At 46.5% G+C, this 17,856-nt stretch overlaps 1 protein-coding gene across 1 annotated transcript; it reads left to right on the top strand.

The window, feature by feature from the left end:
* The first annotated feature begins 11,086 nt into the window (after positions 1 to 11,086).
* Positions 11,087 to 12,166, top strand: LOC127317576 (uncharacterized). The gene is made up of 2 exons (XM_051348144.2): positions 11,087 to 11,504; positions 11,677 to 12,166. The coding sequence occupies exons 1-2, from the start codon at positions 11,283 to 11,285 to the stop codon at positions 11,953 to 11,955; spliced, it is 501 nt and encodes a 166-aa protein (XP_051204104.1). The 5' UTR covers positions 11,087 to 11,282; the 3' UTR covers positions 11,956 to 12,166.
* Positions 12,167 to 17,856: the final 5,690 nt, after the last annotated feature.

The raw sequence follows: 17,856 nt of genomic DNA, 5'->3' as shown, positions 1-17,856 counted from the left end.
CCTTAGTTAGAATGGGCGTCCTGAAAAATCTAACTTTGAAATCAAATGAAAGAAACTACTTGTGAAAATTTACTACACCCTTGTCTTTGAGACTTTGCCAAAATTTGATGAATCATGTTCTATCTTATTTGAATCAACTTAAAACTTTGCCACACTTTGCACTCTCTAACTTACTCATCCAATTCTCTTTCAGATGGAGCCGAATGAACCCCTCAACACCAAGTTTTATCAACTTGGGAACGGAGGAAGCTTGATCTTCGAGCATGACCTCGACTCCCTGTCGGATCACCTTGGCCGCCCACACCCCGAGTTTCACGGGATTCAGGTGGACGACCAGCCGGGAGGGGAACTGCAGTGGATTATCACCGCTGACTTGAGGGGCAAGCTGGAGCCTCCCACCTCGGAGAGGATCCTTTTCTCTTTCAGGGAAAGCAACTGGCTCGACGGGCTTGCACGTGCTCTTCAGGAAGCACTTGCTCGTCTGTGCGGACAGAATGCGGAAGCACTTCGTGAGGAACGCTTTGCGCATCTCGCGAGGCGTAACTCTGACGGAAGACCCATGGATGTGCCACTGCACCCCCAGTTGAGGCACCATGTGGATCACCTGGACTTCATGCTCTACCAGACTCAGAGGGACCTCGACGCCTCTCGCGCTTACGCGAACCAGACCCATGCTCACATCACCGAGCAGGGTGAGGCGATCAAGCTACTCAACAACGACCGCAGAAGCCTTCGCCAGCAGCGTGCCAAGAAGGACGCTACGATTCGCCGCCTTCGCGCCCGGATCACGTCACTTGAGGCCACTGTCAAGGCCCAGGAGGATCAGATTCGTCAGCTGGAGGATGACGATGGAGGCATCGACATTCAGGGAGGAGACGCCTTCCTGAGCGATGACGACGACTTTGAGGAGGACGAGAACACCGAGGAGGAGGACTACGAGTTCCTGGAGGCAGGACCTGACGACTACGTCCCGATCGATATCGATGATGAGGAGTAGTTGCACTAGTTCACTTATAGTAGGTGTGAGTTGTATCCCGTCCTTTGTATCGTAGCATGAGAATGGTTCTTAAAACCATTAGAGTATGTGTGTAGTTTGTACTATGTGTTGCATGAGTGAATGAATGTTATGTTTGTCATGAAAAGATTACAAGTTTTCTAATGCTTTTCAAACTTAACCAAAATGAACCATAGAATGTCCCCTCTTATCTCATGATCTTCTACATCTTCAGATGGCCCCTCCGAACCGCACCAACGACGCGATGCTGCAACTTCTGCAAACCCTGCTTGCAGACCGGGAAACCGAAAGAGCCGAACGCCAAGCCAACCTCATCGCCTTGCAGAACATCGCCAACCAAGGCCCTGGAAATCATGACCACCCCGGATCCAAGCTCAAGAACTTCCAAAACACCAACCCTCCGGTGTTTAGCAAGACCGAGGAACCCCTCGACGCCGACGATTGGCTCCAGACTATGGAGAACAATCTGGAGGTAGCTGGAGTGGAAGCCAACGAGAAGGTGTTGTTCGCCACTCACTATCTCGCTGGACCAGCTCGCGCTTGGTGGACAAGCACCCGTGCCATGAACGGAGGTCAATTCATGACTTGGAAGGATTTCAAACTCAAGTTCAGCAAGTACCATGTACCCCCGGGTCTTATCAAGAAGATGAGGGATGAATTCCGTGAGCTGAAACAAGGTCGCATGACGGTGGTTGAATACCGCGACAAGTTTCTCACCTTGTCAAGGTATGCCCCTGATGAGACTGACACCGTTGAGAAGAGGAAGGAGAGATTCCTGAACGGACTGCATGATGAGATGCAGACTGTCCTCGTCAACATCCCCTTCGCCGACCTCGAAGCCCTTGTTGACTCCGCCATCCAGATGGAGGGCAAGTTAAACCAAGCCAATGAGAACCGCAAGCGCCGCATGGCAAGTCGGAGTGGATCAAGCCACCCCCAAAGGTTTCGCCCTAGCTCAAGCGGAGGTTTCCCTCCGAGAAACAACAAACCCCCGATGCAGAACTCTCGCCCCGGTTATCAGAACCGGAGTGGAGGAAACTCCAAGCCAGGAGGCTACAACAACAACAACAACAACAACTACAACCGCGCTCCACCCCGAGCCCCTAACAACACCAACACCAACACCAACCCCAGAACCGGAAGCAATGCCATTCCCGTTGCGAACAAGCAGGACAAGAGCACTATCACTTGTTACGAGTGTGGTGTAGTGGGACACTACTCCAACGAGTGCCCCAAGCGTCTTGCCAAGCTCGCCGGCAACACCGCTGCACCTGCTCAGCAGCAACGCCGTGTCTCCACCGGCAAGAAGTTCGCCCCCAACAACCCCAACAACCGCAACGGCCGCCTCTACCACATGAACGCTGAAGAAGCCCAGGAAGCACCAGATGTTGTGCTGGGTATGTTTTCTGTCAACCACACCCCTGCTAGAGTGTTGTTTGATTCTGGAGCATCTCATTCCTTTGTCACCGAAGATTTTGCATCAACAAGTAAAATTCAACCCCTCAGTTTGAAGCATGTTATGATAGTTCAAATCCCCGGATCAACCACTAAAGCCAGAAAATTTTGCAAAAATGTGCCAATCAAAATCCATGATGTAGATTTCTTTGCAAATCTAATCATTCTTGGAACCAAAGGTTTGGAAGTTGTCCTATGAATGGACTGGATGTCCAAGCACAATGGATTGATAGACTGCGCCAAGAAAGCCATAACCATGACTAGCAGCACCGGTATCGTAGTTGAGCACGTCTCTGAAAAACTACCCAGGAAATTCACCTGCAACCAAAGTGTATCCAAGCCAACTCTGGATCAAATCAGGGTCGTTTGTCGCTACCCTGATGTGTTTCCGGATGATCTACCCGGTATGCCCCCGGATCGGGATATCGAGTTTATCATCGAGTTAATCCCCGGAACTGGACCCATCGCCCAGAGAGCCTACAGCATGAACGCAACCGAGCTTGTGGAGCTGAAGAAGCAAATAGATGACATGTTAGCCAAAGGTTTGATTAGACCAAGTGCATCCCCCTGGAGATCCCCCGTCTTGTTTGTCGACAAGAAGGATGGTGCAAATCGTTTATGCACGGACTATCGTAAGCTTAACGATGTCACCATCAAAAACAAATACCCCTTACCCAAGATCGAAGACTTGTTTGACCAACTCACCGGATCCCGAGTTTTCTCCAAGATAGATCTTAGAACTGGATACCACCAACTGAAGATCCGAGCCACCGACATTCCAAAAACTGCCTTTACCACCAGATATGGGTTGTATGAGTACAACGTCATGTCGTTTGGATTGACCAATGCCCCCGCTTATTTCATGAACCTCATGAATAAGATTTTCATGAACTTTTTGGACAAGTTTGTCGTTGTTTTCATCGACGACATCCTCGTCTACTCCAAGTCCGAAGAGGAACATGAACATCATTTGGAGATTGTCCTAGAAACCCTTAGACAGCACAAGTTGTATGCCAAGTTTAGCAAGTGCGAGTTTTGGCTGGAAGAAGTTGGATTCCTCGGACATATCTTGTCTGCAGGAGGAATTGCCGTAGATCCCGCCAAAATCAGAACTGTTATGGAATGGAAAGCCCCAACCACACAAACCGAGGTCCGCGCTTTTCTTGGATTAGCCGGATATTACCGCAGATTTGTAGAGGGTTTTTCGAGCATCGCTCGACCAATGACCCAACTGCTAAAAAAGGACAGAAAGTTTGAGTGGACCGACAAGTGTGAAGAGAGCTTTCAGCAGCTCAAGAGTAGACTGACAACAGCCCCCATCCTGATCATGCCAGATATCGCAAAGCCCTTTGACGTATATTGCGACGCCTCCAAGACTGGACTTGGATGCGTGCTTATGCAAGAAGGCAAGGTTGTATCCTACCTTTCAAGGCAACTCAAGCAACATGAACAGAATTACCCAACCCATGACCTCGAGCTTGCAGCCGTGGTCTTAGCCCTGAAAGTTTGGCGTCATTACCTCATGGGTAATCGATGCGAGATCTACTCCGACCACAAAAGCCTCAAATATATATTCACCCAGAAAGAGTTGAACATGAGACAACGCCGATGGATCGAATTGATCAAGGATTACGACATGGAGATTCACTACCACCCCGGCAAGGCCAATGTGGTAGCGGATGCTTTGAGTCGGCTGCCGTGCCAGTTGAACTCCATGCTCGCAACCGAACAGCCCAGTTTGCACCAAGAGTTTGAACAGTTCAGACTTGAACTTGTGAGTGAAGGATTCCTAGCCAGCATAGAACTGCAACCCACCTTGATTGGTCAGATCAAGGAAGCCCAGAAGGACAACGCTAGCATTGACGGAATCAAGAAACAGATAGCCGAAGGAAAAGCCCCCGGATTCACCGTAGACGAAGCCGGAGTGCTTTGGTACAAAGAACGCCTCTGCGTACCATCGGACTCTAACTTGAAACAAGTCATTCTGCAAGAAGCCCATGACACTCTTTATTCAATCCACCCCGGAGGTACCAAGATGTACCAAGACCTAAAAGAACAATTTTGGTGGCACGGAATGAAGAGAGAGATCGGTAGCTATATCGCTAAGTGTGACATCTGTCAGAGAGTCAAGGCAGAACACCAACGACCCGCCGGACTGTTGCAACCCCTTCAGATTCCCGAATGGAAATGGGACTCCGTAGGAATGGACTTTATCACCGGACTGCCCAAATCCAGCAAAGGCAATGATTCAATCTGGGTAGTGGTCGATAGATTGACCAAAGTCGCCCATTTCATCGCCGTCAAAACCACCTATCAAGGCCCCAAGTTAGCTGAACTTTACATCTCCAGAATAGTCGCTCTGCACGGAACCCCCAAATCGATAGTGTCAGATAGAGGATCACAGTTCACCTCAAGGTTCTGGCAGAAAGTGCATGAAGGACTAGGCACACGCCTAAATTTCAGCACAGCCTATCACCCTCAGACCGACGGACAGACTGAGAGAGTAAACCAGATACTGGAAGACATGCTTAGAGCATGCGTACTGGAATACGGATCCAAGTGGGAAGACTGCCTACCTTACGCAGAATTCTCTTACAACAATAGTTATCAAGCCAGCCTACAGATGGCCCCCTTTGAAGCCTCGTACGGAAGGAAGTGCCGTACCCCCCTGAACTGGTCAGAAGTCGGAGAAAGCCAAGTTTTCGGCCCAGATGTTCTTCGTGAAGCCGAAGAGAAAGTACACAAGATCCACGAGTACCTCAAGACTGCGCAGTCCAGACAGAAGAGCTACGCCGACAAGAGACGTCGGGAGACGACCTTTGAGATCGGAGACTTCGTCTATCTCAAGGTATCCCCCTTGAAAGGAATGCAAAGGTTCCAACTGAAAGGAAAGCTTGCACCCCGCTATGTCGGACCTTTCCAAGTCCTTAGCCGCCGAGGTGAAGTATCTTATCAACTGGAGTTGCCTGAAGAAATGTCGGCTGTGCACGACGTGTTTCACATCTCACTTCTCCGGAAATGCCTTGAAGTCCCGGAGAAGACCGAGGTGTTCAAGAACATCGATCACCGATTGGTGGATATCAACAAGGATCTGACTTACCGCGAAGTGCCGATTCGCATATTGGAAGAAGCTTACCGAACCACCCGCACCCGAAGCATCAAGTTTCTGAAAATCCAATGGAGCAATCATACCGAGGATGAAGCCACATGGGAACGCGAAGACTTCATGAAGAAGGAGTACCCAGATCTCTTTAGTACCTAACTTTCTTTTCGATCTCGGGACGAGATCTTTTGTAAGGGGGAAGGGTTTGTAACACCCCAAATTTCAATAAAAAGAAAGTTAGAGAATTCCAGAAAACAAAATTTCAAACCAACAAAAACTTTTCTTTTTGCATATAGTACCATGCATAGGACTTGTGCATTTGAGTGATATGCCATGATGATTGCTTTTACTTGTATTTGATATGCTCTAAAACCCTAGTGTGATCATGTGAGGATCACCAACCAAATAAATCAAAGAGGAAGAAATTCCGTAAATTGCAAAACCCTAAAAACCCTCACATAGGCTCTATGGCATTTTTATAAATCTTGACCCTAGACCTATTGGTCTTCACCATTAGTTGAATATTGTTATTAAACACTTATTACAACTTTTGGAACCAAGGTTGCACAATTCAAATGAAATTCAAACACAATTCCCACTCACATATGATAATGGTCAATTTTGACAATTAAAGTCTGATCCCCACTTTGAGCCCCTGAAATTCAATTCTCCCAAACCAATTCTTGCTAACTCTTTGCACCATTTCAAAGTCAACATCAAGGTGAACAACTTTGATGAAGATCACCCTGCCAAATTCATCTTTGATCATTAGCTATGCTCATCCAAAGTTGCAACATTTTAACAAGTGCAACAATCTCCACTTAGCCATTTTGGGCCAATCTTTGAATTCAAATTTTTCCACCACCACCTCCAATCACCTCTGGTCATTTACAACTTATCTCAACACTCACATTTCAAAAACTTTCACCTTTTGAATTATTTCCAATTTGGACAATTTTGTATTTTCCAAAATTGAACACTATTTGGACACTATTTGCTATAGTGATTCTACTCTAACTAACCTACCCCAACCTACACCAATTGGTCCCCTGGTTCCCTCTCTCACTAACACCAAGATAAAAACCCTAGGAGGAGAGGCATAGCAAGCATGGCATGGTCATGCCGGCCACATGCCGGCCATGTCGAGCCCCTCTCTTCTCCCTTCACTCTCAGCTCTGGCCCTGGCACCAACACTCGCCATCTCACCTCTCTACCTCGCCTAGCATGGCCCTGTCGCCGTAGACGCCGTGAGCTCGCCGGAGACAGCGCGCCCAGAACGCGCCCTGGACGCCGCTCGCGTCGCGCGTGTGCACCCCGCGGACACGTACTGACCACGCGCCACGCCACCATCTCGCGTTCGCCCTGGCCCCGCTGACTAGCTGTTGAGCATCACCACGCCACCACGACACCGCCAGACATGGCCACGACAAGACCCTGGACCGCCACCGCCGTAGACGGGGAAGAAGATCCCGCCACCGCCGCGGCCGTCGTGGAAACAACGCGACCCAACCGAGCCTCCCCCGACCAAGCTGTCGCTGCCGTTAGACTCGCCAGGAACCACAGAACAGCGCCACGCCCTCGCCTAGCTCACTAGCTCGCCGGAGACGCCGCGAGCATGTCGACCACCACCCTGCCCCGCAACCCTCTCTCAATCCTATAAATAGGAGGTTCCCTGGAAGCAACGGAGCACACCACCTCACTCCCCACCCTTCACCACTTCGCCTCGCACCGTTAGCCACATCGATCGTCGCCGGAGCAAGGCCAATCGCAAGCTCGGAGCCGCGGAAGCCCTGGAGAAATCGCCATTGATCCAGGCCACCTCGAGCTCCGCCACTGCTACCAGCTGCTTCGCCGTCGTCCACATCTACCTCGCGCACACTGCCATACCTTGCTGGAGCCGCGGTGAGCTCTCCGACCCCCTACCCTCGCCGCCAACCTCCCTGCCTCTCGCCGGAGAAGACGACGCACCAGCGCCGTCCGATCCTGATCTAATCCAACGTCCCACTTTAAAACGTACCGATTCGGGGGTTATGAGCCGCTGACAGGCGGACCCCACCCTGTCAGGCAGCCCGCGCGTCCGTGGACCGTGGTGGGCTGGCTCGGGCCGTTTTCAAATCGTTTGGCCCAACTAGTTTTCCCGCCGGCCTGTTAAATTCAAAACCAGTTTAATTAATTACAAATCCATTTGAATACTGCCTCCACTTTGAAATTCAACCATTTCAAATTGGCTAAACCAAATTTAGTGAATTTTATATTGTTAGAAAGCTACTAAAATTCTCTACAACATGCCACTGGCCTCATGGTCAGATTCTTTGTAGAATAAATATGATAAAAATAACAAGGCAGGGACTTTTCCCTATTCAAATAATTCTTAAAAATCAACCAAAATAGATATTAAGTTAATTCCAACTCTAATAGCTCACATTTGACTTACACTAATTGTTTATGCAATAAAATGGTATGGTCACTTTGCATGATCATGCCATGGTTTAAGGAATGGATATTATGGCTAGTTTAACTAGTTGATATTATCCAAAACTATTAAGTTAAATGGTGTGAAGTCCTACACTTCACTTAAACTTGTCTCACATAGATTCATGGGATGTTTGGACCCCTGGTCCCAAACTCTCTTATATGAATTACTTGAGATTTAAATCAAAGGTAGTGTTATTTAAATTGTATGAGGTGACCCACCTCATTTAAATCATTTTCCCAAATGATGATGATGAACATTTGACTTAGGTCAATATGAGTTCATCCATGATTGTTGGAGAAATTAAATCTTAAAAAGATTTCAATGAGAGGAAATTATTTCTCAAGAACCCTATGGAAACTATCATTTACATATGGAATACAAATTCTATTTAAATCCCACAACCCATGCACCCTAGTTTATTTATTTGGTGTGCATAGAATAGTTTGTGTGTTTATTTGTGATGGTGGAATAGCCATTGAATTAGTGAGTAATTATACTCGTATTCAAATTTAGACGGTAGCACCGGAGAGTACGCCGAAGAAGAAGGTTGCTACCAAGAGGAGGAGGAGGAACAGTTTGAGAACTACCAAGGCAAGCTATACTCTTGCAAGTTACTACCAATGCATGCTAATAGTCTGGCAAAGTGCAAAGCCCCTTGGGGCAAGGCACCATGTTCTTACCTTTTCTTATATGAACCCATCCCAAGTTTTTACTTTACAAGTTGTTACTTGTTTTCTAAATGAGTTACTTTTATAGTTAACTTTGGTCAAAGTACAAGTTGAGTCCTAGAGTAGTGAGTTAGTCTTCCCAAAGCAAAGCAAGTTAGCACTCCTCATGAATTAGAGCTAGTGCTAAAGAATTAAAACTTGACTACTCTAGATGGGAACCATGTGAATTTTTGAAAGGATTTTTAAACCTTGGAATGAAGATGCATTCCATTGAATGATTTTTGAAGGTGAATATGACCAAGAGAAGATGGTGATTTTTGATAAAACATGATGTTGGTTTGAATGCGATACCTTTCCAATTATCAAGTACCCCCACAATACCTGATTATGGGTAGGGCGTAACTGGAAGTTTATGCGTCTTAGTATGGGTTCCCTCTAAACAAGCGTCATCGGGGTTATGCCGAAAGCTGCCTCTACCACAAAAGAAACGACACGATATGATGCGAAATGAGGTGAATGTCCGGCCCAAGCCCTGTGCAGTTCCCAGGCTGACTGTCTGTCTTCACTGGGAGGCCAAGCTCATGGGGAGAGGTGCTCATACTAGGGTTCGTAAGTGAAAGGTTATGGTTAATGATCCGCGTACTGTGTTACGATGATTCGGGGAAATCCCGACGGATGAAATCAAATGTTGTGGCACAAGTGTGCAACCTCTGCAGAGTGTAAACCTATTCGAATAGCCGCGTCCACGGTTACAGACGGTTGGAAAGCCCATACAGTTTCCGATGTCATATCTTTGAAAATGATGTTGAAAGAAGATGGTGAAATGACTTGTGGTGGATTGAATTGAAATCACCACTTGAATGGTGGGAATGACACTAATGTTCCCACTTGAGTTAGTTAGCACTTGAGTAAGCTTTTCTCAAAACTTTGTGAAATAAAACTAGCTTTATGCAAATAAACTAGAGCTTAGCAAACCATACTAGAATGTCTAGCACTTACTTTAGTATTAGTTTGCGAGTACTCAACATACTCACGGCTTTGTCCCTGGCTATTCAAATGGCCAGAGTATGAAGATGAACAAGGAGATGACCAGCAGGACGCCTACGACAACTGAGCGCTTCCTGACGTCAAGCGTTGGCCTGTGGACTAGAGAGTCCTTGTATCTTACGCTTCCGCTATGTTGAACTATGAACTTGTGTTTGTTCGTTGATCAATAGATCAACTATTCGTGTAATATGGATCATGTGATTCCAATTTGTAAGACTTATGGTTTGTAATGGATGATGACTGTGATACTTAACTATTATGCCTCGCAACAACAATATTCCTGGGATTGCGATGTATGACATAATAGGCATTCGGACGTAAAAAATCCGGGTGTTGACAGACGGCGACTGCGTGCGCGCGGCCGACAAATCATCGAACAGGTTGCGTGCACCGGCCATCGCAGCTGCTCCCAGGTTCTTGGGGCCTTTGGAGTTCGCCGGCGCACGGTTCAGGTCAATGGACGAAGGTGACGGCCCCGTCATGGACTCGCCCACCTCCGGTGACCCATCCCGTGACTGGTACGCGTGCCGCCCTGAATGCGCCCCCATTTCGTGCCCAAACGGGGCAGTCGGTGGGGCAGTTGACCTTGGAGGAAGGGGCCGGGTAACGGACGAGGCCGAGCTCCCCCCCGAGGCCGCGCCGGTGCCGGGGATGATCATGTGCTGGCCGAGCGCTGCGTGGCCGTAAAAGAGCATGGCCTGCGCCTGCTGCTCTTGAAGGAGAGTGTTCTTCGCCACCGTTTGGAGTTCGAGGAGCTGCTCCGCTGCCCGCAGCCGCTCCTCCTCGGCGGCGGCTGCCTTCTTCCGTTGATCAGACGCCCTGCGCCGGTCCCCCCGCTTCTTGGTATCCATCGCCCTCTGCTCCGCGGTGAGCTCGGGCTTCGCCTTCTTTGTCGGCGGCCCGGGCTCCATGACCACCGGAGCGTCCAGTTCAGGAGCCGCCTCCACGGCAGGATCGGCAACGGCCGCGAGCAGTGCCTCCTCTCCGATGGTGGCGGTGGTGGCGGTGGCGGCGGCAGTCGCTTCGTCGGCCATCTATAGGTTTTGGGAGTACAGTGGAGTGTTTCTGTTTTGGGAGGCAGACAGGCGGGCCAGGGGCGGACAAGGGGCGGACGCGAGCGACCAGCCTTTCGCGTCCGCGACCACGCAAACTCGTCCAAGATTTGGACCGGGTTTGGGTCGTCCCGGACGCCGCGGCCATCCGTTTTAGGGATGGGTCCGCGCGCTGGACCGCGATTTTGTCCGTTTCGACCCATCCGGACGCGCGGGCGCGGGATGGGTCGCTCGGTTGGAGATGCCCTTGCTCCACCCACCACAACAGCGTGTGCTGTGGCTCTAACACACTGCTCATGGGCTGTCCACACACGGCCACTCGTAGAGAGCCTTTTGTGCTCACTGGAGGAGCTATTTATATCAGGGCTAGGGATCATTGCGCGACGCACAACCCAGTATACACACGGAGGAAAGAAACGCAAATCAATCAACCAAGAGCGAAGAAAGGGCAGCAAGAGGAACCAGAATGCATCCTCCTCCTCCTGCTGATGTCGTCGCTCCTCCAGCTCCGGCAGCCGCTGGTGGCGCCGCCGCCGCTGTCAACGCTGCCGAACGTCCGCCAGGGTACAAGTGGCGGCGCGTGCTGTCCTGGGGCGGTCTCACTCCGGTGCTGCTCTGCATCGCCGTGATGGTTTCTGCCTTCGCCCTCCTCGCGTCGATGTTCAGTCCCGCCGAGTTAGCCTATGTAGTATGTAACAACTCTACCTTCTCGGCACCGCCTCCTTTTTCTTTCCTCCTCCTCCTCCTCCTCCTCCTCCTCCTCCTCCCCCTCCCCCTCCCCCTCCTCCAGTCCTCCTCCTTCTTCCTGGCATCAATACCGAGTTACCGACTGACAAATGGTTATTATCGCGTATGTGCAGGTACCGGCCCTGACACTGCTCATGGGCTGCGTCATAGCGCAGGTGGGCCAGGCCGGCGCGGCGCTCATCGTCACGCCGCCGTCCACGATCAAGGGGTACCTCGCCGGCTTCGCCAACCTGCTCGGGCTGGTCACGCTCGCCCACCTCTTAGCCATCGCCAGATCCTGCTTCACCGGCAAGTTTTGCAAAGTGGAGTACAGCTTCGACGTCATCTTCGCCAACGCTTTCCTCTTAGCCTTCATCTTTTGCATATCTGTGCTGCGTGTGTGTGCCCTATAGATTGCAATCACGTCTAGGAAATTAATTATAGTGCTAAGAATCTCCGGTTCTAATGCGTACGTTGAGCTATGATTTTCTCATCTTTCTATTGGGTTCATATTTAGCTATGTATGCGTCCAGTAGCTATGGTGGCGACCCACGTCCAGGATATTTATTGCATTACTAAGAATCTCTACTTCTAATAATAATGTGTTGAGCTATGATTTTCTCATCTTTTCTTGGCTTTTCTCTTTCCATTTTAGTTTTCTTCACACAAACAGCGGGTTTTGTACATTTGTGCGCCATGGGAGTGGTATTACTACATAGTAGTACTAACTAGATTTTATCACCAAGTTAAAACTTGGCAAGCATTTTTCATGCATCTCTCCACAAAACAATGATGAACGCTGGCGATACCCACTTTTGTTCTCGTGATGATGATGCAAGGTGATATTGGGTTTCACTTCGTCTAATAAATAAACCCGTTGTTTACACCGTGGTGCTAAACTAGAAACTATTAACTAGATTTTACCACCAAGTTAAAAGTTGGCAAGCACTTTTCATCTCTCCAGAAAACTATGATAAATGCTGACGATATCTACTTTTGTTTTTGAGACGATGATGCACGGTTATATTGGTAATTTCATTCCGTGTGACAGATAGACCTGTTGTTTCTGTTGTGCTGCTACACTACAAACTAGATGAGTTCCCCGCGCGTTACGGCAAGAAGGTAAGCACTAACTTTACCTACAACAGAGGAGAGACACTTTCACCACAATGCTAGAAAAAAGCAGTGCTCGTTTTTCTTCATACATGAAAAAATATGAGTACATGTACATTAAGAAAATTGGAATTTGATAAACTATATAATTGGAGAAATTGGGTGTCATTGGTTTGAGCGTTCAGTCTTCCATGCCTCCATGGCATACACTAAGCTTAATTGTTAGCTGAATATTAGTATGCGTGACAACTTTTAGAACTCTGAACACTTATATGAAGAAATTTTACCCATGCCTTGTGCTGAAAGTTGTGCATCATTTGTCAAAGGCAGTACTATTTTGCCACAACCCAAAAAGAAACTGTCCATGATAGCGAAAATACAAATTCCCAAACCTGAATAATTGGCTGATTATTAAAGCAGATATCTTCTTATTGAAAAACGACAATTTGCTCATGATATGGAATATTCAATGCAAATATTTGCATGATTTGTATTCCATACTCAATTTATATTCTCACGATCATTAATTAGTACAGGGTAATCGATAAAAAAAATCATCTATACTTATCACTACAGGAATCGACTATTATACCTTTTTATTCACCGGCCGAGAAGAATATCCATTTTGATTTTCTGGCATTACATGAAGAGATGTGGATTTCATAATACTTGGTAAATTGCTTTGCTCGTTTATGTTAAGTTCTTCTTTACCTCTTCCAGACTCCAGAGTGGTATATACTTCATGGTACTTGTAAGTTGATGAGTTTGTGGTATTGAGTAACAGTAAGACGCAACCACCTAGGAGCCACCACAGCGTTTAGGCATCCTTAACCGTCCGATTTGAGCATCTAATGGTGTACATCTAATGAACATTACGAAGTATCGATCACCTGTGGGGTTAGCTCAATCGTTCCCGTCAAATTGGCCTCTTTCGTGGCTTGGGCTGCTACTCCCGACGTTGATCTAGGCCGATGCAGGTTGTTTGGGCCCCTAAACTGTCTAACGGGCCTACTGATTTGCTGGTGCGGTTCATTTATGTTCTCTTACTCCCCGAACTGAGCGGAAAACAGAGGGTCGTTCTCCTCTTCGAGTCTCCTGGCGGCGGCGACGGCGGCGGCGTGAAGCACGATTCGGCCATCTTCCTCCCTGTTTCTTTCCTGAGCGCTACGTCTCGTTCATGTTGCGATGCACATGCACGAGGCATCGTTATAGCATGGATGGTGAGTAGGCGAAGAAGCTTGAGGCTGGCAGAGGAGCGAGCACTACGAGGGGATTGGCGAGGCGGGATGATTTCGAATGGAGGTTGTTGAGGAAGGTCGATCGTTTTCCTCCCATTACTTTGAATGGTTATTAGTGCAGCGTTGATTTTTGATTTATCCCTTGTGCTGTTTCCTAGGGCTGCATAGGTGCTAATGAGCTAATCCCTATCGCTTTTGGTTTTTGTCCTGGAATCATGGAGCTGGCGACGACGGACGAGAGAGCGACGAGGAGGAGGCGGCAGTGACATCAACGGCTGAAGGATGCAAAGGAGGATGAGCAGGAGGCCGTGACGCAAGAGGGCGTGGCTGTTTCTCGCTGGTGATAGAGAATGAGGAAAAAATGGCGATCATTTGCGTCTCCTCGAAGGCATATCAGTGATGATCCATATCGATCAGGTAAATCCTAGACCTCGGTCTTCAACTTTCTTGAGCCCTGGCGCACTCTGCAATTAGATCTCTCCTGTATCTTATCCAAATGTTCAGCGCCTATGTATGAAGGTCTGGGTGAGATCGGTGAGAACAGGACATGGTTTGTGCCGCTGACGTTTCGTATCTGCGTAGATGAGCAAACATATCTTATGCGGGAACAGTCCAACTGTCTCTTGCTCGCGTCCCCTCTACCTAGCGCAAGATGGAGTGGTCCGCGTTTCTAAATCTTACACTGCTACAAATTTGTTCTTACTCTTTCTGCTTAATTTATATCCTTCACAGAATTGTAAATGTTCATCTTTGGAAGGAACATTAAAACAGATTGTGACCATTAAATTCAGTATTCAGCTCCAGCTTCTAAACCAGTTGTGGTGTGCAATTGCACACATCGAAATGACAAAATGCTCTGTATGTGCTGAATTTTTATAACTTCTGCAATGGCCAGCATGGTTCGCTTATAAATTTCCATGAATAAAAGGACAATGCCTTGATTTTTCCACCGCAGTGATTTCTGTTTCCCCTACTTGTTCTGGGCAGTTTACGTTTTCCTTGGATGAAAAATACAATATACAGACTTTAAACTGATTTGAACACCTTTCTCTACTCTTAAAGGCTACATCTCAGTTTGATCCGTTTACCTGCAATTATACAGCTTCTTCTGTTGATATGTCAAATTAAATTCAATCATGCTTCCACTCGTATGAAATCATTGGATTGATCACAGCCACGGCAGCTCTGATAGTTATGTACCCCTACTCAGTTGTAGATCAGATCTTTGTTCCCCTTTCTAATGTTCCATGGTACTCAATAACCGAAAGTATGTTTCTATGATCTTTTCTACTTCATCCTTGCCTATTTTTAACTCCGAGGGCCTACTGCAAATATTAAGGGTCTAGGTTCATTGCAGATATGTATGTGTTCATATCATCCAGTTTATGGCCTGTGCTCGTTTTGGACATTAGTAGTTTCAGTGTTGCACTTCATATTGCATTCAGCTTCAGTTTTTAAAATAGTTTGCATTAGCGCTCATCAATGCTTCAAATATTCAGTTAGATACTTACGTTTGATCAACTTAATAATCATTCTCTTACTGGAAATATTACCACTTTGCACATTGTTTATGCCTTACGCAACTATGCAAATGCCGTCCACATATCTTTATAATCATCTCATGAAGTACTTACGTGTACATACTTGTATGATCATGACTAACTGATGAACGAAAGCTACTCAAGAACATGGGTTCAGCTAAGCTAAATGTTCTATGGCTGTTTATGAGTTTAGATTTGCCGAGGATATAAATAACTATAGATTTGCCTTCCTTTGGTACGAAAGGGTCATGTTTGTGCATGCTATGGCTTGACTTAGATAAATGCTCATCTTACTTTCCTTTCTTGAGTTATTAAAAGCTTACATTGAATCATTCTTCAGAAAATGTTATGTTGGTGCAGAAATAAAGCCCGCTTTCTCATGAGGGGCATTCAACACGGTATGTTGGCTGATGAACTTTTCCGCTATCACGTTAATCTGATGTACACTTGCTAATTTTTTTATTTCGATGGTTTAGTACGTATTAACTTAAGGAGATAGCCAACTCTATGGATGCTAAAAGTTCCGCTCTCAAGAACTTGACCTTCCTATGACATTTGAATGGTTGAATCATGTGAGGATGGTGTAAAATTTTGCTCTAACCATTTGCATCATCTTCTCATAAGGCGATAGGAGAAAATGTAAAACTGAAATCATTTATATAGGTTTATAATTTATAATTCTCATGATGAAATATGAGCCACTTGTACCTTAAATCATTCAAAACTTAACAATGTTTTCTTTAGCTAAGTTTCTTAGATTTTACTTTACTTTTTCGCTAAGTGGACGGGCGCGGCAAAGCGCGCTTTCATGGTCTAGTTGTTTAGAAAACTTACCTTCATGAAAAGAGAACAAATCCACATGCCAGATATTTTCCTTTGCCAGTATGTAACGAATGAACAAAATCCAGATATCTTGGCATGATCAATTCACAGAGGGAAAGAGTAAAGGCGTACAAATGAAATAATACGTCAAGAAGGAAACAATTAGTACTTTGGAATAGTACCCTTTTCTTCATCTACGCCTGGTTTTTTTACTAATTATTATGACAATTGATACTACCTCCAAATTAGTTAAACTTCTAGTCTTTCTTAAGTTAAATTTATTAGGTTTGACCAAATGTCTTGCACGAGTACTAATTTTGTATCTTTGTCTTAGAGAAGTTTGAGTTAAAAATAGATGTAGAACTACATGTAGTTCTCAAGTAAGACATCTCAAGTGGTATGAAATATTGAAAGTAGAACAGAAACCACAATATATCGATGGTTCCTTGTGATCCATCAAATGGTGATGCCCATGCAACCCATAATGCATGCATATCAACATCCGCCATATTGTGTATGTGTGTGTGTGCGCGCGCGTGCATGCGTGCGCACGTGTGCGTGCGTGCATGCAACGGCCGTCTTAATTCGAATTCTTCAACCGAGAAAGTTTATCTTTTACCCACCCACAGGACACTTTCGTGCTGACACATGGATGATTTTCTTTTATTTTCACTATTTTCTATGATTTTTTTAGACTTTCTCTTGTCCATTATAGTTTTATCCACACAAAAAAGTGTTTTTGTAGATTTATGCTACGGCGTGCTATCGACTGACACGGGAGCACGCTTGAAATGAAGACATCATGGTGGCATATTGCATCAGTGCATAATACGACCTCCATCCTAAAAAAAAAAGGTGACTCAGCTTTATCTCACAAATGTATTTAGACGCATTTTTAGTATCTAATCTAAGTTGAGTCCTTATTTTGAAATGGAGGGAGTAATATCAACTACTCCATAATAAGTGTCGCTGATCTAGAACGAATTTGTACCAGATCGGTGGAACTTATTATGGATAAATTTGCTCACCAAGTTAAAAGGCGGCATGCATTTTTCATCTTTTAAAAAAAAATAACAGTGATATTTATTTATTTCTTTAGGAGACGATATCGATGATGCAGTGATGCACGATGATATTGGTTTTCCACTCCGTGTTACTAGATTGGTTTCTACTACACTAGAAATAATTCAACACAGGGCTGGCTCTTGCTTACTTTCTCAACTTTCATTTGTTGGAGGGGACGAAGATGAACACACGTGACCATGCACTGCGCGCTGCCTATGAACTGAAATGGAAATCGAGAAGGGCGTTTCACAAGTTGGCATTTATCACTGACGATTCTGTGCAACGTACAATTATCGATCGATCACTTACTCGTTAGAGACAGCGCAAATGACACTTGGACCTAAACTGAGAGGACTTATACAATTCTTGCTGAACTGAAGGGACCAACAAGATTGACAGCAGCAAGAACTCTCGGACTAGAAGGCATGAACCAGGATCAACTGCAGTACCAGTTCTTGGCTGAAGCTATCACAGATAATCAAACCATAGCAGAGGCGACGCCGCCTTCCCCTTGCCACTCGGCGGACAAATCCTC

The sequence above is a fragment of the Lolium perenne genome, chromosome 7 (genome assembly GCF_019359855.2).
Source record: "Lolium perenne isolate Kyuss_39 chromosome 7, Kyuss_2.0, whole genome shotgun sequence".
Classification (NCBI taxonomy): domain Eukaryota; kingdom Viridiplantae; phylum Streptophyta; class Magnoliopsida; order Poales; family Poaceae; genus Lolium; species Lolium perenne.
Note: the sequence above shows the minus strand (reverse complement) of the source record. Positions and strands in the feature narration are given on the sequence as shown.

Excerpts from the sequence above, each read along its gene's own strand:
- LOC127317576 (XM_051348144.2), top strand. The coding sequence starts at position 11,283 with ATGCATCCTCCTCCTCCTGCTGATGTCGTCGCTCCTCCAGCTCCGGCA. Across the intron at positions 11,505-11,676 it reads CCGCCGAGTTAGCCTATGTA|GTACCGGCCCTGACACTGCT; the intron begins GTATGTAACAAC and ends GCGTATGTGCAG.